This window comes from Dipodomys ordii, unplaced genomic scaffold (assembly GCF_000151885.1).
Source record: "Dipodomys ordii isolate 6190 unplaced genomic scaffold, Dord_2.0 Scaffold194, whole genome shotgun sequence".
In the NCBI taxonomy this organism is placed as follows: Eukaryota; Metazoa; Chordata; class Mammalia; order Rodentia; family Heteromyidae; genus Dipodomys; species Dipodomys ordii.
The window spans coordinates 1,218,863-1,246,747 of record NW_012267410.1 but is presented as its reverse complement, the minus strand read 5'-3'; the positions used below and the strand labels follow the sequence as shown (position 1 = coordinate 1,246,747).

The following is a 27,885-nucleotide window of genomic DNA, read 5'->3' as shown; positions in this document are numbered from 1 at the left end:
CTCCGCGCACACGCGGCCTGGCCCCCTCCGTCCCCCGCGCCATGGCTGACGGCGCCGCAGTGGGCGAGGCGGAGGCTCAACGCAGCCCCGCGGGCGGACGCGGGTGGACGAGTGAAAGCAACGGACCGACGGACGGACGGAGACCCGGAGGTTGCGTCCCGCTGCTGCCTAGCAGCGCTGGGTCCCGACCGGGCTGCGCCTTGGGGACCAGCAGGCCCCCCGCTGGTCCAGGCCCAGGGCTGAACGCCAGTCCCTGAGGTTTGCAGGGTATTATTTAGGCCGGCCCTGGGGCTTGAACTCCCGGCCTTAGCTTTTTCACTCGGGGGTGGGTTCTGCCGCTTGATTCACAGCTCCACTGGATTCTACCTAAAAACACCTACCAAAACTTACTCAAGAGTCTAAGTCATAAATGACAGGCACTACTAGGTAACCACCTAGATTACACAACGTGCTCAAACATCTGCATAGGCTCATTTCATTCATTCATTTATTTATTTTTGTCGGTTGTGGGGCCTGAACTCTGGGCCTGGGCGCTGTCCCTCAGATCTTCAGCTCAAGGCTAGCACTCTACCACATGAGCCACAGTGCCACTTCTGCCTTTTCTACTTATGTGGTGCTGAGTACTCGAACCCAAGGCCTCAGGCATGCAAGGCAAACACTCTACCACTGAGCCACCTTCCCAGCCCCTGCATAAGCTAATTTTAAATTGCTCATTTTTCTACTGTTACATTTAAGAACAAGTATCAATTATATGGTTTTAAAGGAATCATTAATTTCATCTATTAATATTTGTCAAATAGCTTCTGGGCCCATGCCAGATATGGTAGAAGTATTTTATGTGAAAAGGATAAGCTCTAACAAAATGGAGGCTGATGAAGAGATGCACAGACACAAAGCATTCTCTACCATTGCTGACTACTTTCCACCTTCCTACCTTCTTTGTGAGTGCATACACTTCAGGCAAGGAGTAGCTCTATCTGGCTTTCTGCTATTTTCTTTGTCTTTCTGTAAGTATAAAACATTCAACCATTAAAAAAAAAAGTGTGTATGTGTGTGTGCGCACACACAAGCCAGTACCAGAGCTTGACCACATGGCCTATGCTTTCACTCAGCTTCTTCAAAGCTGGCCTCTACCATTTGCTTCCACTTCTGCATGTGTTGGTTAATTGGAGATGAGTCTCCAATTTGTCTGCTCCAGCAGATTTCAAATCAGAAACCTCAGATTATTATCCTCCTTCCTAAGTAGCTAGGATTTACAGGCATGTATCACCAGCAAATGGCTTTTAAAAATATTCTTGACAATTTGGTGTTCAACGTTGATGAAATAAATTATTAAAACTGGATTGTTGTTGTTGTTGTTTAGGGGGGGTGCTGCGGTTTGAACCCAGGGGCTTATATGTGCTGAGCATACTCTTTAACAGTGAGTCCCAAAGATAACTGCATGGGCATCAGTGGCTCACACTTCCTAACTACTTAGAAGGCTAGAATCTGAGGATTGAGAATTGAAGCCAGTGGGGTCAAAATAATCCATGACACTCTTATCTCCAATTAACCACCAAAAATCCAGAAGTGGAGCTGTAGCCAAAGTGATAGAGCACCAGGCTTGAATGAAAAACTAAGGGATCCCCACTACAAATGAATGGATCAAAAAAATTGTGGTACCAATATACAATGGAATATTATGGAGCCATTAGAAAGGACAAAATAATGGTATGCGCAGGGAAATGGATGGAACTAGAACAAATCATTTGAATGAGGTAAGCCAGGATCAGAGAGACAAGTGGCACAGTCTCTCTGATAGGTGAATGTTAAATCCAAAATTCAAGGAGATATGATGTATATCTCATATATATATATGCACATCTGAGGGAAGTAGGAGGAGGGCACAGAATCAGAGGGAAACAGGGAGAAATATATAAGAGGGGACCATCAGCTGCACTGGACATTGAAGAAAACGAACTAAGCAACTCAAGGGCTGCGACAGGAGGGAGGGAATGTGAGGGAAAGAGGGAACAGCTTACACTAAGCAAAAGGAAAGAAATGCACATATTACCCAATGAGGAAGAAATAGTTGTACTGTCAAAGCTCATGGAATTCACAAACATAGACCAGGATACTGACAATTTGCCTTGTAAAGGTTAAAATGTGTTCGTGACTTTAAATATCACTATCTCACAATACTGTGAAATTTATGTAATCACTTAATCTCAATAAAAATATTTTTTTAAAAAAAGAAAAGCTAAGGGATACTGCCCAGACCTGAATTTAAGCCATAGTACCAGTATGCATGCACACACAGACACACACCCTGGATGAAGCTGCATCTGGTTGAAAAATAGGTCCCTAAAAAAAAACTCTCTCTGGAAAGTTCAGGCCAAAGCAAGAAAGACCTCTTAAACCAGAACAAGTTAAAAAAAAACTAGAAAGAAAAAACATCTTATCTTTCCACATACCAGTCTTGGATGATGAACATTTGAGTTTCAGGCTAGGTGATAGGTTCAGAAAACACAGGAAGCAAGGACTTGTAGTTGGATTTCCAGGCTATTAAACTGGCTTCCTGTTATATCATCACCCCTACCACTTCTCTCCTTGGATGACAACAACCTGATGGAAGCAATGGGAAAGGCATTTGACCTAATCACCTTAGCTCCACTTTTTACAAAACTGTGAGGTAACATTTTAATTCAATCTCAGGGATGAGGAGGCTACAGCAAGGAGGGATGAAATATTTATCCTTAGAGTACAAATGGTGTTATAATCCAGATCTGGGCCACCCCAAAGTGTGCTATTTCTCCTGGTCTCAAGACTGCTTCCTATGGCCCAATAACTTTCTAAAACCTAGATATTGAAGCAATAGTACCTACTCCAAGCCAAGTATTTATCTCTATTTGATTATTCTTCACAGAAGGTATTAGTTCGACATTTTCTTCAGGAAGAGAAGAGCTGAGACACAAACTTACCTATGCTCTCCATGTAGCCGAATAATATCTGAACGTAGCTCTGGTTACAAACCCAGGCTTTTTCTAAGGCAGCTGCTTTTGCCATGTGCCTCCACTGGAGGGGACAGAGACAATGATATCACTTATGCTAATTTTAGTATTATTATAGTGACAGCAAATCAGATTTTTAATATGGAATATCAGGTTATACCATGAAGCTACGATACTTAATTCCAACTTAGAATATTCAACTCAGTTTCAATATTCTAGTGAAGTCAGAGTCACAATCTCTTTCAGATCAGCTCCTGGTCTGAAAGTAATCAAGCAAATAGCTTTTTTTTGGAGGACTGCCTCTTTTTTTTTTTTTTTTGAGTGTCTATGTGTGTGCATGCACCGGTTCTGGGACTTGAGCTCAGGACCTGAGCACTGTTCCTTAGCATTTTTTCTCAAGGTTGATGTCCATCACTTGAGTCACAACTCCACTTCCAGCTTTTTGGTAGTCTCAGACTTTTCTGCCTAAGCAGCCCTTCATACTTCAATCCTCAGATCTCAGGCTCCTGAGTAGCTAGGATTACAGGTATGAGACATCAACACCTGATTCTGAGAGAGAATTGTTTCCCTCAGCTCTGAAATTGTTTCTCTATATCAAGTTTCACATAAATTATTAAGGGAAATATAAAACTTCTCAGCAGTACCTTATTTCAAAACTTCACTTACTTTTCCAGTACTCTTGTCATGTTATCTGTTGGATCAGAGTTCTTCACTTTTTGTAGACAATGCAATGGTTTTTTTTTATTATAGAGGATTCAAACAAATATTCAGCACATCTTCAAGTATAGCTTTTACATGTGAAAAAATTGGGGATATATGACTTCCCATTAATGAAGAAAGAGCAGATAGGATTTCAAGTCAATTACTAGGAATTAATCATAAATGGGACACATACAATCTATTCCAAATACTTTTACGGCAATGTAGTTAATAGGGAAAATTTACTCTTCAGATCCGACTGCCTTCCTCATTGCGACCTCAATGATCAGGAAATTATCCTTTCGAACTCCCATTTTTCTTATCTGAGAAACACTCTGGTAAGACCTCATTGGTCCGGGGGATGAGATAATCCAACAATAGTAAATATATCTAACAAATGTTCGGCTATCACGACCAGTTTCTCAGGTAATGATTTTTCACGTGTGAGCTGGTAATTCAATGTATCCTTTCAAGGAGCAACTTTCTCTTTTGTTATTGGTATTGGCTGTACTCAGAGGGTTTCATGGTGACCTGTCTCTATAGGTATACAATACTAGGATCTGATTCATCCCTCTTAATCCTAAACCGATATTAAACAGGGGACAAATATTTGAGCGGTTAAGTCCCGGGCACGCAAGTTAACAGCGAATGAATGCGACAAAGTCTGTAGCTTACAGGCCAATTAGGTGGTACACGATACAAAAGACAGAAAAGGAGAGAAGGAGGGAAGGTGAGGGAGAGGAGGGGAGGGAGGGAGGGAAGGAAAGACGGACCAAGGCAATTTCAGACATAAGAGGACCCTATTGGCCCGACACGCTCCAGGCTGACCCGAGAATCCCTTTGGGAAGCCCTTGGGCCTTGGCCCCAGGGCCCTGGGACGTCAGAGGAGGCGCGACCAGGCAGGACAGGTGGCGGGACTCGTCTCTCCCTCTCTTCCCGCAGGATCTGACTGACAGGATTTGGCAGGCTGGGTGAACTTCGCCCTCCCCGCCCCTTCCTGGCACACCGATCCTTTCTTCATCTAAAGTCCCGCTTTCCCCCCTCCACACTGGAAAGCGCGGGGCCGGCCGGCGCCAGCGCCCCCTTCCTCCCACCATCACGAAAGCTGTCAGCGGGTGCGCGGCGCGCGGCGAGTGACCTCACAGTAGAGGCCCCGCCCCCGGACGTCACTTCCGGGACGCCTCCTCCGCGGAGCTCTGTGGGTAGTCGACGGGGGTCTCCAGGCGACAACAAACCATGGCGGGGGATGTAGGCGGCCGCGGCTCCACGGACTCGGAACTGCTGCTGCACCCGGAGTTGCTGTCCCAGGAGTTTCTTCTCCTCACCCTAGAGCAGGTTGGACGCGCTGGGGCGGAGGACGGGGGGGGGGGAAGCGGGCGGGTCGGTTCCAAGTAGTCCGCGGGGACGACAGGCCACCCGCCCCGGGCGCGCCCCTCCGGGTTTGTGCCGCCCTCCGCCTGCCCCGACCGGTCCGGGCTGCCCTGCCCCCGCCCCCCGCGCCGACCGAGGTGCGCCTGGATGATCGGGACCTGCCGGGATTCGGAGTTCATCCATCAGGGTCACCCGTCCCCCCCCCCCCCGTAGTCGGTGGGTGAGGGTAGGGCCGGAGGACCGGCGGGGAACGCAGCACGGAGTGGTAGGAATTGGACCCGGGCGCCCGAGGGACTCGTGTCTGTAACCCTACCGACCCTGGAGGCGGAGATCCTGGGGGATCGCAGTTCAAAGCCAGCCCAGAGGCACAAAAGCGCCGGGGCACCGGGTTTCAGCCCCAGCAGCAGTATGGGGGAAAAGGAGGGTAGACTTGGAGAAGAGAAATCGTGGGCTCTCGAGGCTGGAAAACATCTGAGAAGCGGTGCATTTCGTCGCGTTTAAAGACATCAGTCACTAGGTATAAATGTCAGAGTTAGGAGAATTCTGGGCTCTCCATGCCGTGCACGCTTGTCACCAGCTGTGGCCGGTGATAGGGAGCAAACACAAAAATGTTGCTGGGTGTTGGTACGGCTCACTTCTATAATCTTAGCTATTCAGGAGGCAGAGATTTGAGGATCGTGGTTTGAAGCCAGCTGGGTCAGAAAAGTACACAAGATTCCAGTTTCCAAGTAACCACCAGAAGCCTGAAGTGGAGCTGTGGCTCAAGTGGTTGAGCGCTAGCCTTGAATAGAAAAAGCCAAGGGTTGGGAGGGGTGGGGAGGGAAGCTAAAGTGGTAGAATTAAGGAAAGTTTCCATAAGGTTTTATATGGTATATTTTGTTTTCCATGTAGTTTTCTCTTCAGTACTATATCTGAAGCTTTCTTGCTAAGTATATCATTTTAAAAGTGACCTCCTACCTATGGTTCTCAAGCTTTGAAGCATTTCAGAATGGTCAAGGGCCTGTTGGGAGCCCACAATTTTCTGGGCTCTGTCCTCATTTATCATTGTTAAGTAAATTTGGAATGTAGCTGAAAAGTTGCATTTTTAAACCAGTATTTGGCTGATAGTTCAAGAACAACACTTGGAGAACCATTGTTCTAAAGCAGTGCTTTTTGAAGTCTATTTTCTGCCTGTCAATCCTCCGGGCATGCTTTCCAATAGAACCTCCAGAGCCTGGTGGCTCATGCCTGTAATCCTAGATACTCAGGAGGCTGGTATCTGAGGGCTGGTTTGAGAAAAGAAAGGGGATGAATATGATCCTGGTGTTGTGTGTGTCTATGGACATGTCTCCATGAAACCACCTGTACAACTAATTCATATCAATAACCAAAAGGAAATTTGCTCCTTGATAGGATACATTGAATAACCAGCTCACATGTGAAAAATAATAATCAGCTGAGAAATTCTGGTAGTGACAGCCGAACATTTGTTGGACACTTACTGTTGGTGGATTATCTCATCGCTCGGACCATAGCCTTATGAGGTATTACGAGAGTATTTCTCAGATGAGAAAAATGAGGGATGGAAAGGATAAAATATCCTGATTATTGAAGGTCATAGTGAGGAAGTCTGATCTGAAGAGTAAATTTTTCCTACTTATTAATTACACTGATGTATGTGTCCCACTGTTGTATGTGTCCCGTTATGATCTTATTCCTAGTAATTGACTAAGAGATCCTATCTGCTCTTTTATTATTCATGGGAGAGACATATATTGGTCAGTTTTTCACATGTAAAAGCTACACTTACAAGTGCATCAAGGTTTGAAGTCAGGAAAGTATGAGAGACTAATCTCCAATTAACCAGAATATTTGGAAGTAGAGGTGTGGTTCAAATGGAAGTATGCCAGCCTTGAGTGAAAAAATCTAAGGGACATCACTTAGGATTACCCAACTTCTGAGTGAATGCTAGATGAAAATCAGCAGTAGTACTCTGTATGAGCAAAAAGAAAATTTTGTCTTAAAACAAAAAAAAAGGACTGAGGACATTTCTATGTTTTCTCACTTGTTCAAATATGTTCTGGATTGTGAGTTGTAGAACCTGTTGTATTTTCATTGTCTCCACAACTATTCCTCTGCCTTGGCTGTATGTTTTCCTTGATACCCAGAAGAAATTAGGACAGGAGAATGGTTGAAGTTATTTTGGTAGGAATTAGTATATAGAAGGTACTTGGAAGGGAAGGGAAGGCTGTTGGAAGGCCTTATTTTTCCTGTCATCAGAAAGTGAACTGCAGTTTGCTTCTGTGGTATTTCAAATCTTGGTTGTGACTCTCAATTTAAAAAGCAAAACAGGAGCTGGACTGTACCTTAAAAAGACTTCTGCTTAACATATACAAAACTCTGGCATCAATCTCTACCCCCCCCAAAAAAAAACCCACCCCCAAACAACAACCTCTACATTAGAGGTTAGAGATACATGTAGCATAGCATATAGAATGAGACAGCCTCCATTTCAGCAATCTGAGGGGAAGGCTAACTAGTTTCTTGCACAGCAGTCTTTGTTAGAGTGAGGAAATGTGATCACTGTCTCTAGATGAGCCAGAACCCAATATTTTTAGTACTTTAATACCACATCTAATAGTGCCTTAGTGTACTTAGGAAAGTGTGTGTGCAAAAGATTCAAGATTGTGAAAATGGTTTTATCATCTGCTATTTCATGTTTTACCATGTTAGGAAGTTATTTAAATGAAGATTTTGTTTTGAAATTATTTTTGTTTCCTTTCCTACAGAAGAACATAGCTGTTGAAAATGATGTCAGAATAAACAAAGACAACCTTACTGATCTTTATGTCCAGCATGCTATACCATTGCCTCAGCGGGATTTGCCAAAGAATCGATGGGGGAAAATGATGGAAAAAAAAAGAGAACTACATGAGATAAAAAATGAGACTAAAAGGTACCTTTAGTGGTTCTAGTTTTTATTTTACACATGTAAAATTTTGTATTTTTCCCCCAGTTAAACTTAAGGGAAAAAAATACTTATTGTTTAAAATGAACCAGGCAATGTACTTTTAGCAACTAAAAAAAAAAAATAAGGGAAAATTCCTTGCTTAGTTGGTGAAAAAAAATGTTAGTGTGTCACAACCTCATGAGTTGTGTTGCATATACCTTCTGTTTTTGGTTTTTATTCAGGCAATATTGTCTTTATCAGCACATTGTGAGAGTAAGAAACTGTGTGTGTGTGTCTGTGTCTGTGTGTGTGTCTGTGTGTGTGTGTCTGTGTATGCATGCGTGCACGTGTGTGTGTGCAGCTCTTAGGGCTTGAACTTGGGGCCTGGGAGCTGATCCTGAGCTTTTGTGATCAAGGCTAGTGCTCTACTACTTGAACCACAGCTGTCCTTCCAGCTTTTGGGTAGTTAATTGGAGATGAGTCTCAAAGATTTTCTTGCCCTTGCTGCTTCACACTGAGATCCTCAGATTTCAGCCTCCTTAGTAGCTGTGATTATAGGTGTAAGCCACTGGAAAGAAACACTCTCAGTGCTTAGGTAGAGGTTCCTTCAAAGCAAAACTTCATATAACAGTCCCTTAGTATTATTTTTGAAAGAATCTTTGGCTCTATGTTAAACATTTGTAGTTTGGAGGTCTGGAGCATAGCTCAAATGACAGAGTGCTTTCGTCACATAGATAAGGCTCTGTTTCAGTCCCTCAACACCATAAAACAAAAACAAAACCACCCACACAAATTGTAATTTGCTCCTTGAATGAGACTATTCAAGTTAGAAGGATCTGAGATATCTTGTATCGTTGAACTGGTTATTATTTGCAGAGAAATTGGGATTCGGGGAAGTGCTGTAGCATGCTCATGGTCATGTCAGTTAGGACCATGTTCCTCCAACTTCAGTGTTAAACCTTGGGTTGAACCTATATGAGCCAATTTTTCATCTTCTACCAAATGATACTCTGGTAACCCAAGAGTTGGTGAGCTTGGCAGGCAATTTATGAATCTTGCTAAAATGTTGGTTTTAAGATGCTGATTTCTCTTCCTAGACTTTGCATTTCTTAAAGCTACCAAAGGGTGCTGATGTTGGGGCTGGGAATGCGGTTTAGTGTTAAGAGTGCTTGCCTAGCATGCATGAAGCCCTGGGTTCGATTCCTTAGTAATGTATAAACAGAAAAGCTGGAAGTGGCACTGTGGTTCAAGTGGTAGAGTGCTAGTGAGACACTGAGTTCAAGCCCCGGGACTAGCAAAAACAAAAAGGGTGTTGATGTTGTTGTTCTTGAGCAACACTTTGAGTGGCAAGGCTGATATATTCTTGTTGAATGACTACTCAAGTTCTTTTAGCATGTTAATTTTTTTCATAAATCTGTTGTAAAAAGAACTATCTGATTGAGTAACACTGGTACTCACTCCTCCTGACTATTCAGGAGGCTGAGAATCTGATGATTGTGGTTTGAAGCCAGCCGAGGCAGGAAAGTCTGTGAGACTTTTATCTCCAAACTACCAAAAGGCAGATGTACAGTTGTGGCTCAAGTCGTAGAGTGCCAGCCTTGAACATGAAAACTCAGGGACAGCTCCCAGGCTCTGAATTCAAGCCCCAAGACCAGAGCCTTAAAAAAAAACAAAACCCAAGAAATCTATAATAGCACAATTGAATGCTATTTGCCTTTACTATTAAAAAAGGAAATGTGATTTTTTTTTAGAAGCTAAACAGAAGACTTAAATAGCTTCCTATTAAAGTTGCTAGTCTTGGTATATTTATGTAGGTTTTGTTCTTGCTTTCTATTTGGCTTTTTCTTTTTTTTCCTTGGTTGTGGGGTTTGAACAAGGGTCTGGGCATTGCTCCTAAGCTCTTTCACACAAGGCTAGCGCTGTACCACTTTGAGCCACAGCTCCAATTTTGGTTTTCTGGTGTTTAATTAGAGATAAGAGTATCACAGAGTTTCCTGCCAGGGATGGCTTTGCACCTCAATCCTCAGATCAGTGTCCTGAGTAGCTAAGATTACAGGTGTGAGCCACCAGCACCTGGCTTCTCTCTGGCTTTTTTCTCCTATGGCTGGTGCTATGCTACTTGAGCCATACTTCTACTCCTTGGTTAAAGAGTCTCATGGTCTTTTCTGCCCTGACTGGCTTCGAACTGTAATCCTCAGATCTCAGCCTACTGTGTAGCTAGTATTATAGGCATGAGCCACTCCTGCCTGGCTGGGTTAATATTCCAAAATAATTAAAATGTCATGGTCAAGATAACCATATCATTAATCCATTATTTGTTGTTACTTGGAAACTCTTTTATGCTTTAGCTTTTAGTGGTTAATAGATGTTTCAAAAATAGCTATATCTTATGTGTATAATAAAGCTCTTTTTAAATAAACATTTTATAATTTAAAATAAATTACTACAATTTTTTTTTTTTGGTCAGTTATGGGGCCTGAACTATGGGCCTGGGCACACAGTCAAGGCTAGTGCTCTTCCACTTGAGCTACAGTGCCACTTCCGGCTTTTTCTGCTTATATGGTGCTGAGGAATCAGACCCAGGCTCTCATGCATGCAAGGCAAGCACTCTACCATTGAGTCATCTTCCCAGCCCCAGAAATTTATTTTTTTTTACAGAGGACATCAAGTTTCTAGTAGTCCCACTAAAAAGACTCTCATCGGGTTGAGAAGGTGGTCCAGTGATAGAGTGCTTGCTTTGTATGCATGAGGCCCTGGGTTCGATTCCTCAGCTCCACATAAGCAGAAAAAGCTGGAAGTGGTAGAGTGCTAGCCTTGAGCTGAAGAGCTGAGGGACAGCACCCAGGCCCAGAGTTCAGGCCCCATGACCGACAAAAAAAAAGACTCATCAGTAAATCTTTATTGATTTAACTTTGAATTCCAGTAAATTGTTTTTCCATCCCAGATGGTATTTTTCAAAGGTGCATTTCTTTGATTTCAGGAGTAACACTGTAGATGGGTTAAGGAAAAGACCCCTTATTGTGTTTGATGGAAACTCAACAAGTACATGCATCAAAGTGAAAAGGACAGAGAATGGAGACAATGACCGACTCAAGCCTCCCCCTCAGGCAAGCTTTCCCAATAATGCCTTTCAAAAATTATCAAATTCCTCTTCAGGTGTTTCACCCCTAATTTTGTCTTCCAATTTGCCTACGAACGATAAGATGGAATACAATAATGACAATAAACCAAACCATGACTTAACGCATAGGAAAAGTCTTTCAGGTCCCATGAAGTCACCACCTTTGTCCCCTGTTGCAACTACACCTGTGAAGTTGAAGCGAGCTGCTCCTAAAGAAGAAGCAGAAGCTGTGGTAAGTAGTGTATGGCTGCCATGCAAAGTATAAAATTAGAGCAGTCCACCTTGTAGCCCAAGATGGGTCAGCTATGTTGCTTGCTTGCTTTTGTTTGCTTTTGGTTTGGTAAGTTGAAGATAGGTTTATTTTCTTTGGTGGGCCATGACTTGAAAACACCCAGACATGGGATCCTTTGTATAGAGATTAAAACCTGTCTCCTCATCAAACTGTAACAGAATTTTGATAATTAACTTCGCTTTCTGGTAAGGGCAAGAGGGGAAAAAAGAAGGGTCACTCTGATGATACAGTTTGAGAGGTCAGGTGGCTCCTCTGTCAGGAAGGCAATATAGCTAGTTTAGGCTCTTCCTTCAGAACTGCATTGATTTTTTTTTTTTCTTTTTGTCGGTAATGGGGCTTGAACTCTGGACCTGGGCGCTGTCTCCTAGCTCTTTAGCTCAAGGCGAGTGTACTACCACTTGAGCCACAGCTCCACTTCTGGTTTTCTGGTGGTTTACTTGTGATAAGAATCTCACAGACTTTCCTGCCCAGGCTGGCTTTGAACCTCCTGAGCAGCGAGGATTACAAGTGTGAGCCACTGGCACCTGGCAAAACTGCACTGATTGTTAAAGGCCATATTAGGATACTTAGCATGTACAATTTCCAGTAGAACTATTATACACTTAATTATATGTTTCCCAGATAAAGGCTGACCAGTGGCCCTGCAAGCTATTTTAAAGCAGGTAAAATGTAAGACCCCTGTGCAGAATAATCAAGACCGCAAAATCCAGCACCTCCAAGAGGATCCAGAGTAAATATGTATGCATGAAATAAACAATTAGATGATAGATGTGCTTCCTTCAGCTCCCATACCTGTAACTAGGGCATCTGTGGCCAAGAGCTGAGGTTCCAGCCCACAAGTTGGGGCTCCAAGCCATGTTGATCACCACTGTCCTACCCAAGTATAACATTCGTGAAGCACTGGTTATCCAGTAAGGCCTATCTCCACAGGGTATCCTAAGAGAAGGCATAATGGCTCTGAGGGCAGAAGCACTCACTGGAACTTAGGGGTACTTTAGGACTCCCTAGACTCACTTGCTTTGTTATGCACCTTGACTCCTTCACAGCCTTTTGAGTTGCATCAGCAGTTACTGCCCAACTCAGAGCCTATGCATTGCTAACCCCTCTTCAAACTGTACTGGAGACCCAAAGGGTCAGGCCTCAGGCTCACCAGTGCCCAAGAGAAAGCGTATGTGTGGCCCATTTAACTTTGCAGTTTGAATGCAATGCCTCTTGGACCTGTTAATAAACTGATTTTTTTTCTTTTTCTTTTTTTTGTGTGTATGTGTGCTAGTCCTAGGGCTTGAACTTAGTCCCTGGGTGTTGTCCCTGAGCTTTTGTGCTCAGGGCTACCACTGTACCACTTGAGCCCCAGCTCCACTTTGGCTTTTTGGTGGTTAATCAGAGATAAGAGTCTCAGGGGACTTTTCCTACCCAGGCTTAGCTTTGAACCACAATCCTCAGATCACAGTCTTCTAAGTAACTAGGATTAAAGTCCTGAGCCACTGGCACCTACTTTTAATTTGTCTGATTTCTGTGTCTAATTATTTATATGTTTGAGCCCTAGAATTTAAAAATCCATGATGATTATTGGTTTTGAGACTGTACTCAATTTATTTCTGTTTACCCTTTGAGCAGAAAAGCCAAGTAAGCAGCAAGAGGATCAGAGTTTAAGCCATAGGCCTGGTACATGCATGTGTGTATACACACACCTCACAAATTCACGTGTCAATTTATTTCTGCTTAAAATACTTAGAGTGAGGTGCTTTTCCTTGGTTTTTCTCATGAGCTCCTCCCACTATCTTGGGACTGAAAAAGAGAAATATTTAGGAAGTGGTGTTGTGGCTCAAGAGGTAGAGTGCTCACCTTTGAACTGAAGAGCTCAAGGACAGTGCCCAGGTCCAGAGTTCAAGTTCTACAACCAACAAAAAAAAGAGAGAGAGAGAGAGAGAGAGAAATACTGAGAGTAAAAAGAGAACTTGACTAGTGAGATTTACGATGTAAGTAATTTGTCCAAGGTCGTACATGAAGTAGCATTTGGTCTTTAACCTTAAGTCTGTTTGAACTTACCTTAAAACCACACCAGATGGTTGAGGTATGGTTCATCTGATAAGAGTATTTGCCTAGCAAGCTCCAGGCCCCTGAGTTCCTTCTCCAGAAACTCACACCAGAGCCAGCCACCAGGAGCTCATGCCCACAATCCTAGCTACTCAGCAGTTGAGATCTGAGGATCACTGTTTGAAGCCAGCCCAGGCAGGAAAGTCTGTGAGACTTATCTCCAGTTAATCACAGGAAAAGCCAGAGGTGGAACTGTAGCTCAAGTGGTAGAATGCTAGCCCTTGAGCAAAAGGAGCGTAGGGACAGTATCCAGGCCCAGATTTCAAGCCCCAGTACCAGCAAAAAAACCTACACTAGGATCTCCTCTTATATTTACCACTTTCCTGTTTTACCCTGCACACATACATAGCTTTGGAGAAAGAGAAGTTAAGGGAATCTGTTATTTGTATTCTACTGTATTGAAGTATTTGGATGCTGGGATCTCATATGCTTAGTATAGGATATCAGTTACTTAGTATACAAACTTGTTCAGGGTTAATAAGGGACCAGAATGTAGTTTGAATACAAGTCTGTTTGATTCCAGACACACATTGCCTCCATTCTTATTTCAACACTTTTGTGGGAGATAGGAACAGTATATGGAATGAGCTAGAAGAATAAGCCTTAATTCAAATACTGTAATGAGAGAGCCTCAAAGACTTTTTGAGATATAAGCACACACGTTTTACATACAATGTGAATTATTTCTCATACTGTCAAGATATCTCACTGGGTATGGATTGTAAAGTTGAAAGAAGAGGTGAGTAGGCAGAGGAAATGGGTCTAAAACAATCAGTACTTCTTAGCCCCCATGTGGCTCACCTAAGGATACTCCAGAAAATCAAATCAGAGAATTCACAGCCTCATACATCTGCTTCTTGTGTATTCTGACTTTACTAGTTGTGGGATAAGGCCTAAGCCCAGGTATCTTTTAAGTATACAGTGATGTGTATACATTTGTAAAAAAAGAAACATGGAAACCAGAGGAGGCTTATTGTTTCCCAAAACTTGCAACATATAATCCCACTAGGTGGCAGCAGTGATCTTCTATTAGTATAGTAGTAGTAAACTTTGGTGGTTTAAATGTTTATTAGCTGTCCTTGAAATGAAAAAGAACTGTAGGAATGAACTGTTTTCTTCTTATATTTTACTAGACTATCCTGAAGCCCCCAGAAGCAAAGAGGAAGATACAACACGTTACATGGCCATGAAGGGATGTTTCCAAAAATGTAAATATAACTGTAACAAGTTTTTCAAACAAGTGCACATACATTTGACAGTATTGACAGAGATTCTGGTTATTGCAGAATTTTCTTAAGAAGATAAGGTCTTTTCTCCCTCCCTTAAAAAAATTTGCCTCTCACATCTTGATTAGGAATTTCTTTGTTAAATAATGGTTTTATATACATCATTTAAATTGGTCCTCCTCAAATCATTAACTGCAGACCTGGCATAAAACATTTAACCAACTTTAGGAATTACTCTTACTAGTTTCCTTCAGAGTCTTTGAAGAAGTTTGAGATTCTTTTTTAATGCAAATACTTTAGTAATTTACTACCATTTCTGTTAATTTGCTTTCCTAAGCATTATAATAGTTCATTACAGCATTTTAGTAAATATTACCTTATGCATCCTCAAGGATTCACCAAAGAAAGCATCTTGGTAAATACTTCTAGAAAACGATTGCGAATGTACAGATAAAATTGCTTTCTTCAATTGCTTATATTGCTTCTTCCTGTAAAAAGCAAAAGGAAAGGCAGTGCTTCCTCCTTGCTGCTGCTCCTCCCCCTGAGATCATACTGTAGGATTGGCTGTGAGCTGTCTGGAGCATCCCTTGTCTAGTAGCAGTCCTGCCTACTCTATTGTGAGTAGCCTGTGATCTCACTCTGAGTTTAGCTGTTATTCCCTTCTAGGAGCTTACTCTCTTAAAAAATGAAGTTGATTTAAAAATCTTCAGGCTGAGTAATCATGTTAGAGATGGCACTTGGTAGCAGAAAGTTTAGAGAATTGATGGGGAGCCATAGAATTCTACTTGGGAGAGTACAGAAAGTGTGGTAGTGAGGGGCAAAAGGTCTGCTCTGACGTATGCAGTAGAGAGGCTACTGGAATCCAAATTCACTGCATGGTGCTGCAGAGGAGAATGGACTTCTAGTAGACTGAGGCCTCCTGTTGTGTAACACATACAACTTCCCACACAACTATCCCATGTAGGAAAGAGGTTTTCTTTCTTTCTTTTTTTTTTGTGCGTGAGACTGTCACTTCCAATATAATGGAAGGCAATGAGAAAATAGTATTCACATTATGTTCAAGAGTTTTAGTATCTACTTTTCTGCTATGTATTTCTAACCAAGAGCAAAAGATACTTTGTACTTTTTTTAATATATATATATATATATATATATATATATATATACAAATTGAGGTTGACCCTTTTCCAGTGAGTTTTAGAGGAATCTCTTTCCTCTTTCAATTTGTTAAAACAACTTGTTCAGCTAGTGAGTAGCCTTACAAAAAATTAATTCAGCCTTACAGGTAAGTTCTAACCCTAGAGTTTTTAATCAGCTCTGCCTTTATTCTGGACTAAGTCTATAACACACAAGACAAAATGGATATACATATTAGTGTTACATAAATTATTGATGCTATAGTAAGTTTTACTATATTATTAACTTGATGGCTGACGCATATTGTGGATGAGAACTGTGATTCTCTCCGTAAATATTAAGATTTAAAAGTTCAGGTTTTAGGTAGAATGACAAATTATATTTTGTATTCAGTTATCCTTCAGCTTCCACTTGTATTTCTCTCTTAGTTAGGAGAGAGTTAGCAATTTGACAATTTTAAGTCAGTGAGAACTTTTAGTTACTCTGAAATTAATTTTTAATTTGTATATTTATAAACTTACAGAGTAGGTTGATAATAACAGCTGAACTGTGTAACATTGTTGCTTCAAATTGAAGTTTATATTATGAACATCAGAGTCAGTGCTTTTCTAGCAGCATATTATTGAACTGTTATGAGTTTGAAAGGTGAGGAGTGCTGCAGTGCACTGTTTGACGTGTTTCCCCCATCCTAGAGTGAGTGCCATGCCTTCGGCAGCATGTGGAAACTGCTCATCCGCCACTGGCTCTCTCACATAGTGAAGCAGACCTAGTGCTACAAATCTGGGGCGCAGCACCACTGGGAGTCTTAGCTTTTAAGTTGTATTTTCCTCGGATGTCTAGGAAAGCTTAGGAAGATTTGATGTGAATGGTGAACCACTTTGGAATAATCTTTGTGTTGCTCTTGGTTCTGTATTCCAATAGAGCCAGTTATCTTATTTAATAGGTGACTTGTGAGGTACCACAACCTGGTGTTAGCAGGTTGGTTTATTTTTTTTTAATTCTCTTCTACCTTTTCCTGTCCCCTCCACTCCCCCATTATATTTTTTTTTCTTTCTTTTATTCCTCGATTCTCTAGATTCTAAGCATCAGTCTGAGATTTGCAAGTCATATTGCTGGCCCTACACATTCAGTAAAGGGTAGAAATAGACTTGAGTCCCAGTCCTCTGAAACTTGAGGGATCACAGACTGCCATGTGGTTTATGCAGTCTCAGGACCTGCAGCCCAGGCACTAAATTGCTTCCTACAGCAGTACAATTTTCCAAGATAACCTTCTTCCTCTAGATAGCTAACAGCCATTTTGGAAAATCGGTTCGCTGCTACTCTGATGCTTTGCTATATTTGCTAGTGTTAAATTCTTATGAATTGGAATTTTTGTTTGAAATGTTTTGGTTGACTTAGATTTTGAGAGATGATTCTAAAGCTGATCTAGAGAGTCATTGAATAGCAATGATTTTTTTAAAACTTACATTAAGTAAAACTGCCAGTAGATTAAATCATAAATGTATGTAACAGCTTCCTCTACTACTGTAGAACTTCAGTACTTTTTAGAAGCTAACAAATGGTCAAATGTTCTTAAGTGTGCTCTTTTATTAAATGCCTGTTCAAGTTTTGTAACTCAGTACACAAAAGTTTGAACTTGTACATTTTTGTATGTAAAAGTCTTTTAAGTCTTTATTTAAACTGAATATAATTATCTTGAGTAGATCTGCCATTCATAAAAAATAAAATAAAATGGAAAAATATTCTGATGATGTGATCTGTCTTTGAATAAACTACATCGTTCTTTATAGCACAGCCTCCTCTGTGTGTCTGATGGGGAACAGGCAGGGTCCAAATAGTCCAGCTTCATCCTGAGCCCTGCTGTGAGTTCGAGTGGTTTGGTGTTTGGGACTAGAGGCTGACAAGTTGACTGCCTTGACACACTGGGAGTGAAAAATAGAAGTCCTTGAACTTTCCCATGCAAAGCTTCCCTAACAAAATGGGACAAGAGATTTGTTCAATAAACCACTCATTTCTAAACTTAATGTTACTATCTTAATGTTATTACAGTTGATAACTGAAGCTCTAACTTAAATCACTTGGAAAAGAATCAGTAATTTTTCTGCTTTGCACCTGAAAAAGTAGATCTTTCATTTTCTTGCCTGTAGTAAAAGTCTTATTTCCATTTAGATTGTTTTTCCTGAAATGCAATTATTAAAGTGCTTTTACTATTTGGATTAATAATTTAGTTGTTGTCCCTGTTGTAAAATAAGGTGTGTGAATTGCCTGCATGTTTTTTAAGAGCCTGTGTTCTAGATTTTAGGGGTGAAACAGACAGGTTAGTCCCTAACTCACTGGAAAAATGTAAGTGAACAGTGAAAAATGGGTAACTATGGTGATGGGAGGGATATAAAACAGAATCCTGAGGTGATGGGGGTTGGAAAAGTTAGTGGGGACAACTGCAAGCACTGGGGAAGGCTCTGTGTATACGTGTATTCCCCCACATGGGAAGCAGAGGCAGGAGGTATGCGAGTTGGAGGCCAACTCTGTCTCAACTCGGGCGGGTGGAAGGATACACACATATTGTTGGTCTAGTCCTGGGACTTAAACTAAAAGCCTTGACACTATCCTTGAGTCTTTTTAACTTGAGCCATAGCTTCACTTCTGACTTTTGGTGGTTAACTGGAGAAAAGCATCTCAGACTTTCCTGCCCAGACTGGCTTCAAACTGAGATCTTCCAATCCCAGCCTCCTGAATAACTAGGACTACAAACATGATCTACTGGCACTTGACAGAAAAAGGTATTTAAAGGGTGAATTAATAAAAAACAGCAGTAGGGTCAAATTGAGATGGCTGCATAGTCTTACTTTGTTCTTCCCATCCAAGACGCAACCTTCTTACCTACTACTGGTATGTGGAGTAGTCTTGTAACTTGATCAGATAAATGCTGTTCTCAAGTTTGGACCTTGTTGCAACCATGTGAAAAAGCCCAGGCTTCCCTAGTGGGAAGACTTGGCCCATCTGACAGCCAGCATTAACTGCCAGATGCATGGCCACTAGTCACCTGTATGAGTCTAATTGATGGCTGACTTTAGATGCATCATTGTCCCAGGTGATATCAGTCTAGATTGCTGACTTAGAATCATGAGTAAAATGGGAGGCGTTAGAGGTGCTTGGCCGCCCTGCAGTACAAGCCATACCACCAGATAAGGGCAGAATGGGAAAGTTTTGATGCTTTATAGGCTTTAGAATAGAAAGCTGTGTGTTGAAGACTGGAAATAGGCTAAGTGTTATAAATTAAGTGAGAAGGTAAGTGGTAGCCACATTATTTTGGACCCTGTGGTCAGGATTTTGGATTGAATTCTAAGAGCAGTTAGAAGTTGTTAACAAATTGTTTAAATTTAATCAGGCTTAAAAAATAATAAGCCTTAGATATAGAGGATTGCTGTTCATGGCCTGCTCATGCAGAAAAGTTCACTAGAGTCTACAGTACGTCCAAAACAGCCAGCAGAAAGTTGGGCTGGAGATGTAGCACAAGTGGCAGAGTGACAGCCTACAAAGCCCATACTGTCCCCCAAAAGCCTAATCAATGACAATTAAGCATATAATAGTCCTAAACACCTTTTCTTCCTCTAGTACAGTTTTGTTTTTAGGTCAGAAATTTCAACTAATTTTTTTATTAATAGCAAGAAATTGCCTATTTTAACCTTGCTATATACTTTTCTTAAACTTTCTAATAAAGTTAAAACACTAGGATACAGGAAAATTGTCAAGATAGTACAGAGAATTTTCCATGTGCTTAATCTTGAGACCTTTCCATTTGTCACTTCATAGCCAGGTACGCAGAGGTGTCCTGTCAGGATGAGCATTACCAAACGTAGTTGAGAATTATTTATATGCTTCAAGTTCTAAAACACTATATTTAAATGATATATCAGTTAATGCTGCTTGTATTCAGCTTTAGCATAGCTAATTTAAAATCTTTCCCAAGGAAGTTTTTACCAGGGTCCAGTGCTTACAGTTTGGATTACGTGTGGTTGTGGCAAGTCAGTGTGTTGAGTAGATGCCAGTGGCTTTACCTTGGTGGTGACAGGATTTCTCTGCTGATCTCCAAGGCTCTGCTCTGCCAACAGCACTAAGTTCCTTCACAAACATTTCTCTAAGGTGTTCCCCAAGGTGAAGTGTTCACTAAAGATACTGGGGGAACTGAAGGAATGGAGTACCAACTGGGAGTGAAAAAAGATAAGCCAGAGAATGAGGCCCTGACTTTAAGCACCACTATAGGCACAAAATTAACAACAACAAAAACCCACTATTAATAAGCCACAATCAGTTTTGTTCAGAGACAAACATGACAGACGTGTACTGAGCTGTTGACCATGCTCACTGTCCTCAGAGGGACAGCCTGGTAAGTAAAACTGCTGTTACCCCAGTGATTTGATGATTATCATGGTTTTGGTTGAAGGTAGACTCTTAAGAATTTCACAATAACCGTGGTAGACAATTTGCTCCAGGAAAGTTACAATGTGTTTGTGACTTTAACTGAGCATCACTATCCCACAATACTGTGAAATTTGGGAAATTATGTAATCACTTAATCAAAATTAAAAAAGTCTCGTGGACTTTCCTACCCTGGCTCTTTGAGCTTTGATCCTTAGCTTCCTGCATAGCTAGGATTACAGGTGTGAGCCATTGGTACCTGGTCAGACTCTACTTTTAAAACAGGAAATCTAGGGGCTGGGAAAGTGGCTCAGTGGTAAAGCGCTTGCCTTGCATGCATGAGGCCCTGGGTTCGATTCCTCAGCACCACATAAGCAAAAAGAAAAAAAAGCCAGAAGTGGCATTGTGGCAGAGTGCTAGCCTTGAGCTGAAGAGCTGAGGGACAGCACCAGGCCCAGAGTTCAGGCCACATGACTGGACACCCCCCCCCCAAAAAAAAAAAAACAGGAAATCTAAAATAAAAAATTTAAGTTAGCCCAACTTACTTTAAATAAAAAACACATATACTATTACTATTAAAGTACAACTTGATTTAAAGTTCCTACTTTATACCTTAATAATATTACTGGAAAAGTGGTATTTTAGCACTTAAGAAGGTAAATTTTGTGCATGATCATCTGGTATATAATAAAAATGCAGCTGAAATATCTAATGGGTCTCTTAATTCTTTTGAATTAAAGCTCCATCTTTTGAATTTAAAGTTGTCTCACACAGCTTTAAAAAGTTTCACAACTACATTATTGTGTATCTTTTTAAATTGCAGCTTCTCAGGCACAGAAAGGAAGTAAGTTAACTACCTAAAAATCAAAAGCTTTTGGGGGCAAATTTGACTTGAAATTATCTATATGTAAAACATAATGTATTATAACATGCACAATATAATGTGCTAATAAATACAACTATAAAAAAGAATTTCACAATAGCCTCTGTGACGCCACAGATTTGAGTATTTGTTGTAAGATAGTTTAGATCTACCTTGAAGCTTATGACACTTGAGGTATATAAAAATCAATGTAAACCTCATTGTAGACTGTATTAATGAGAAGTATTACAGTTTATGATAAAGTTTTCATATGTTCAAAATAGAGAAAAAGACGCTGACTTCTTACTCTGCATTTAAAAAATTTTTTAATTTTTTTTGCGAGACTGGGCTTGGTACCTGATGCTTTCTTTGCTCATTAACTGGTGCTCTACCCACTGAGACATGCCTCCATTTCCCTCCCCCCTCTTTTCAATTATTAAAAGCACTTCATAGGCAAAACCTAAGAGAATGCCAGAATCCAGAGAAGAGGGCCATATTTTGATGCTTTGTTGAAACTCAGCAGTGGTTTTGGTGACTAATGGAAGGAACATTCCAAACTATATGACATCAGGGAACAAAACCACACAGATGAACTAGAAAGCAACCTAGGAAAGAACAGGAAAGCAGTAAGGAAGAATAGGGAAGAAATAAAGGACAAAGTGGGATGGAGACAGGCAAGCTTGCTCTCAATGGGGTTGATTTCAACATCTACTGAATGGTAGAAGTAATGCAGGAAGCAACTTGACCATAGTCCCAGTACCTGACAGTGGTGAGGGAAATCATCTTTTCAGGAAGATACATTCTGAGTCTCAGAGACACACACAGAGAAATCTTTAAAGGGCATTGATGAGCATAATTCAGTTGTCCAAGGCTGCAAGGAGACTAGGTAACTTCTCTGTATGAACTGCTACAAAAGCATCAAGGAGACAACCCAAAGTTTTCATATAAGAATATTCAAGCAAATGCCAAGCAAGTTTGCTTTCGGTGTTTACAAGAAACTAAACACACAAGTTAATGTATTTTTTATTACAGTAAAATAAGTGAATAGTCATTTTTAACTCATACAGCTCAGTGAAAATATGTGTGTGGTGTACACATGCACATGCACACATGTTGGCTCCCATCCACTGCAATCACTCCCCAAATGAAGGTAGACAACAAGGCAGGGCTGTCAAGCTTTCTCTATAAAGGGCCAGATGTAGAAAATGTAGGGCCCTAAGCTAGGTGGTGGTGGCGGCTCATGGCTGTCACCCTGGGAACTCAGGAGACAGATCTGAGGATCAAAGCCATCCTGGGTAGACAAATCTGAGAGACTTCTTTCCAACCAACCAGGAAAAAGCTGTTAACTGGAAGTTTGGTTCAAGTAGTAGAGAGCCAGCCTTGAGTGGAAAAATAAAGTGTAAGTTCAAGGCTATGAGTTTAAGCCCCAGTATGTGTGCACATGCACATGCACATACATACAGACAGACACACACACACACACAATGTAGGGCTTCTCTGAATAAAAAGGTAACTACAGTCCATAGTTTGCTAACCCACAATACAGAACGTGTCTAGCAATCTAGAGGCTCTCATGTTTCTTCCAAAGAGGTAACCGCTGTCCTTAACTTGTATTGCCATAGCTTTGTTTTGCCTGTAAATTTGTATACTTTCATGTACATGTGCAACGCTACATTGTAACCACAGAGCTGTATCATTTTACCTTTGTATTTTGAATCCCAATGGGTACTTATATCTCTTCTTTATCCTCCTCTGAGTTTGTTAGTCAATATTTTTCATTGTATTTGGGGATTTTTCAGCTTAGTTAAGATTTTTCTTTCTGGTTCCTTTTTCTCTCCTGGTCTTTCTCTTTGTTGGTCCACATGTGGTATATCTTATTTCTTTAAGGAGCTCTTTTTTAAATTTGTAGTTTATATTGTTTGTCTTTTATGTTCACTGATTTTTTTTCCCAACTCAAATCTACTATTGCGCCCCTCCCTTCTAAGGGATTTTTTTCATTTCAGTTAATATTTTTTCAATTCCAGAAATTTCATTTGGTTTTTAAAAAAACTTTATTGATATGTCTGATAATGTTCAACAGAACTGGCTCTGCCATTTTGCTTTTTGCCTCTGTCATAGTTTCCATTCTATCAGCCCCTACTGAATTGCTTGCCACCAAGATCAGTTTTAGTTTTGACAAGCTCCTTAGACACAAGGTTTTCTGTTCTTGGTACCTAGAAACAATCCCCTCAGGCTGACTAGAATTGTAAGGCCTGCCTCTCCCTAGGGGCTGGGCAGCAACCTGCTTCTGGAGTGGCATCCCCTCTTTGTACACTGGTAATCCTAGGGCTTTTCACACTGCTTCCTCCCAACAGGGAACCTCTACCCTATGATCAGATTAGGGCAGGGCAGTTGGAACCCTAGGCCTGACACCCCTAAAGCAGAGCCCTAGAATAGCAGCTGGGAGGAAAGGAAGCCCTTCTCTTCTTGGCCTATCCACCTAGAGGCCAGCTTGCCATGGGAAAGGCTCAAAGGCTCTATGTAGACTTTTACTCTTCTTGCTGAGAGTTAGTGGTAGGTTTTTCCAAATGTGTTTTTGTCTGATTTTATGGACATTTTCAGAGACTTGAGGATCACCAGTTCTTCACACTCTTAATTCCTAGTATACACTCCCCAGGCCCCAGGGCATTAGTTCTGGCCAGGCTGCCTGAAGTATACTTCCACCTGCTCCCGACTATAGCTCAGCTACCAATAATTAAAGAGCTTGGGGATCTCTTTCCCAGGAGTTACTCCACTGGAAACAGAGACTGTTTCTTCCACATGGGCTCAGGTTCTTCAAGCCAGTGACTTTCTAACAGTTTCTAACAGTCCCACAGGGGCCCACCCTAGATAAAAACAGGAGGGTCACCTAGTGTCATTCTCTCCTCACAAATGTTCACTCCTTTTATCCTCCTGCTTTGGATCATGTTCTAATGCTTCCAATATTAAAAATATATATTTAAAATATATTTTGTTCAGAATAGGTATTCCAGAAAGGATTGTTCCAGTTAACAGGAAGTGGAATTTTAGGTCAGGTAAGGTGGTGGTGTATCTATGGTTTTAGTGAAGAACAGGTAAGCTGTTTCAGAATGAAATCTGGAGTGAAGGGGTAGAATTGACTCAAAGCAAAAACTCTGGTCCACTATAAATCTAGAAAATGCAGCCCACACAATTATCAAACATTTCCCACAGTGGCCGCCAGCCAGATTAAGAAATTGATTGTGTAGCTCTATGCTAGCATAGATATGCCAGCATAAATCAATTCCCACTGGATTTCTGACTGCACAACTTTTTTTTTTTTGGTCCAGTCGTGGGGCCTGAACTCTTGGCCTGGGTGCTATCCCTCAGCTCTTCAGCTCAAGGCTAGCGCTCTACCACTTGAGCCACAGCACCACTTCTGGCTTTTTTCTTTTTGCTTATGTGGTGCTGAGGAATCGAACCCAGGGCCTCATGCATGGAAGGCAAGCACTCTACCACTGAGCCACCTTCCCAGCCCCCACAACTTTTTTTTTTAAATCATATTGTTTCAGGAAGCAAAAGGACAAAGGTGACTAAGGCCACCATTCCAAAAAACAATGCATCCAAAAAACAATGGGCTCAATGCTTCCCAACTACGTACTGCTAAACCAAGATTGTGATTTACAGGATTCTGCTGAAGTAGGAGTGTCAGTTCCACAGCACTATGACTGAGTTTTTCTCTTTATTGGCTTATCTTTTCAGAAATCCTCAAGGCGCCAGTTTGCCCTCACTTGTTAGGGTGTTAAGACGATCAGGATGAGTAAGAGTGTCTCTGGCTTCAAGTGGCTCGTGTCCTTCACATTGAAGACAAGGCAGGACAGTGTAACATCTAGGTCCATGCAGATGGCACAGAGCCCCAGCTCTGCTCATGAAAGCGACCTGAGACCTGGCTTCACTGCCACTGGCTTCCTACTCTGCTGTTCATTTGCTATTCATACATCAAATGTAGAGCATTCCATCCTGGGAGAACTTGGGAGGGAGGCAGAGAGAGAAAATGGCATGGCAGGCAGTGTACAGTACTAAGTTTTAAATAGCTGGTGTGATAGAATGTCAGTTAACATCACCCTGATGCACTGAAACCTGCACTTCAATCTCTGGGCCATGTGAAAAAACCATTCATTATTCACTCTGAGAACCTCACCATCTAATTGTTATTTCACATACCCACGCCAATGAAAGAATTTGCTCTAAATAATTTTATTCTAAGTCATAGAATCTTGCTCTTGGCTTTACATAACAGGAAGTTATAGAGCTGCAGATACCAACTCCTGGGCAAACTTTCAAGTTTGTGACAAATGTTAATTGCACTTAAAAAATTAAATAGGCAGTGAAAGGAAGATGCATTTATAAAGACGTCATTCAACAGGGAGTTTACAGTTGGGTTTGTTTTCCTTGATTACAAAAATTCCAAACCAACTCAAACCCAGGGTTTACAGAAGGGCTTTCTTTCTCCTAGGGCCAAACTAGAACAAAGGATGAAAAGGGCTTCAGTGAACATGAAAATAGCTTGGGTGGTGAGAGTGGAAAGACTTGAGGTGGCTGCTGAGCACCAGAACACAAATGTTGCCTGGTTGAGAGAAAACAAATAAATTTTGTGTGAGACCACAGCTATGCACTTCCGTGTTGCCTTCAGATATCTTTCCCACAGTCAGGGCACAGGATGTCATCCCTCTCTGTCAGGAAGCCCCGCCCTACCAAGGACAGGGAGCACTTCTTGCAGTTAAAGCAGTCGTTGTGCCATTGCCGTTCTTCAAAGGAGATGTACTTGGTGCCTCCAAGTCCTGCGAACAGAGAAGAGTTTACGATGGGCGAAGGAGGATGGAGAGGGTGTGACTAGGACGGAGAAAGGGCAGCTGAGCCTGAGAAAGGAATTCTGGTTTGATCTATGGCAGTTTCCAAAGAGTGATGGACACAGGATGACTTTTTAGTGCCTATCATCTAAGAATTCAAATATAACCAGCTAGTGTGCATAGCCTTGCGCTCACAAACATTAGGAAGCAGATGCAGACAGGAGCTCTGAAATAATGGGATGAATTCTATGGAAAAGTATCTGCTCTCCTTGTTTACTTACTGTGCTCTTCACTGAAATGAAGCTCCATGAAAATGGAGCAGGTTTCTCTTGGGCCTTTGCTGGGTGCTCCATGTATGTGTGATTTAATGAATCATGACAGGGAGTTGGAAGAGGAAAAGGTTGAATGGCCTCACAGAAAGAGTGATAATGGCAGGGGCTGGTTGGTCCTGCAGAGAGCCAATCCTGAGATGAGCTCTAGAAACTGGAGCTAAGGAACACAGGTGGATGAGAAAAAGGGTACAGGGAAAGTGGAAGGGTCACAATGGAGGAAGATGGACTGCTGACACAGGAGGATCTCACTATAAAGTGCTAGTGCTGGAAAGACACTTTTCTCCCCACCAGTACTGGGGTTTGAACAAGACCCTGAGGTCTTATACTTTCACTTGGCTTTTTAAATTTTTTTTTCCATTTTCTTTTTATTGGTCATGGGGGGCTTAAACTTTGGGCCTGGGCACTGTCCCTGAGCTCTTCAGCTAAGGCGGGCACTCTACCACTTGAGCCACAGTGCCACTTCTAGTTTTCTGGAGGTTAACTGGAGATAAGAATCTTACAGACATTCCTGCCCGGGCTAGCTTTGAACCACGATTCTTAGATCTCAGCCTTCTGAGTAGCTAGGATTACAGGTGTGAGCCACCAGCACCTGACTTCACTTGGTTTTTTCATTCATGGATGGTGCGCTATCACTTGAGCCATGCTTTGAGCCCAACATTTTGCTGGTTAATTGGGCAATAGACACTTGAGTTTTTTCTGCCTGGGCTGGCTTTGAACCACAATCCTCTAGGTTTCAGCCTTCTGCATAGCTAGATGTGAGCCACCAGAGTCTACCTTTGCATTGCCAAAGTCTAATACATTCACACTTTACTCCTGAATTACACCCTAGGCTCCAGTATATACTTTCTGTGTATGTGCTGAGTCTGCAGCTTGAACTCAGGGCCTAGGCACTGTCCCTGAGCTTTCTTGCTCATGTCTAGCACTTTACCACTTGAGCCACAGCTCTGCTTACAAATTTTTGGTGGTTAATCGGAGATAAAAGTCTCATGGACTTTTCTGCTCAAGTTGATTTTGAATAGTGATTCTTGGATCACAATGATTCTTAAATCCCAGCCTTCTGAGTAGCTAGGATTATAGGCAAGAGCCATTGGGGCTAGGCTACCTCCAATATTTTTTTTGTATATGCTGGTCTTTGGGCTGAACTCAGGACCTGGGCAATGCCTCTGACCTTTTGTGCTGAAGGCTAGCACTGGAGTCACATAGCCACTTTTGGCTTTTTAATGGTTAACTGGAGATAAGTATCTTAGGGACTTTCCAGCCAGGAAAGCTTAGCTTTTGAACAGTGATCTTTATCAGCCTCCTGAGTAACAAGGCATAAGCCATTGGTACCCAGCTTATCTCCGTTATTTTTAACCAAGATAGTAACTCATTTTGACTTCTGACTCGTGTTTGATGACCAATCTCCATCGAAAGTGTAAGGTGCCCTCCCCCACTATAATATCAAGGCCAAGTGGAGTGTACCATTGACCATCCTGAAGCAAAATACATCAAAAAGCTAAGGGACAATGCCAGGGTTCTGAGTTAAAGCCCAAGAACTAGTTCACACACACACACACACACACACACACACACACACACACACAC

The 27,885-nt window shown here is 41.7% G+C and overlaps 3 protein-coding genes across 3 annotated transcripts in view; 1 reads left to right on the top strand and 2 right to left on the bottom strand.

Annotated features, from left to right (window-relative positions):
- Tgfbrap1 (transforming growth factor, beta receptor associated protein 1) overlaps positions 1–4,501 on the bottom strand; it is a 61,447-nt gene extending 56,946 nt beyond the window's left edge. The window contains exon 1 of the mRNA XM_013034711.1: positions 4,463–4,501. The gene's annotated coding sequence lies outside the window, so the exon portion shown is untranslated. The remainder of the gene's footprint in view (positions 1–4,462) is intronic.
- A 380-nt stretch (positions 4,502–4,881) lies between these two features.
- LOC105999636 (chromosome unknown open reading frame, human C2orf49) lies at positions 4,882–16,801 on the top strand. Its single transcript, XM_013034708.1, has 4 exons — positions 4,882–5,024; positions 7,829–7,995; positions 10,970–11,342; positions 14,633–16,801. The coding sequence occupies exons 1-4, from the start codon at positions 4,926–4,928 to the stop codon at positions 14,687–14,689; spliced, it is 696 nt and encodes a 231-aa protein (XP_012890162.1). The 5' UTR covers positions 4,882–4,925; the 3' UTR covers positions 14,690–16,801.
- An 8,564-nt stretch (positions 16,802–25,365) lies between these two features.
- Positions 25,366–27,885, bottom strand: part of Fhl2 (four and a half LIM domains 2) — a 25,706-nt gene continuing 23,186 nt past the window's right edge. Inside the window, exon 5 of the mRNA XM_013034705.1 lies at positions 25,366–25,960. Within this exon, the coding sequence (XP_012890159.1) occupies positions 25,809–25,960 (152 nt within the window). The 3' untranslated portion in view covers positions 25,366–25,808. The remainder of the gene's footprint in view (positions 25,961–27,885) is intronic.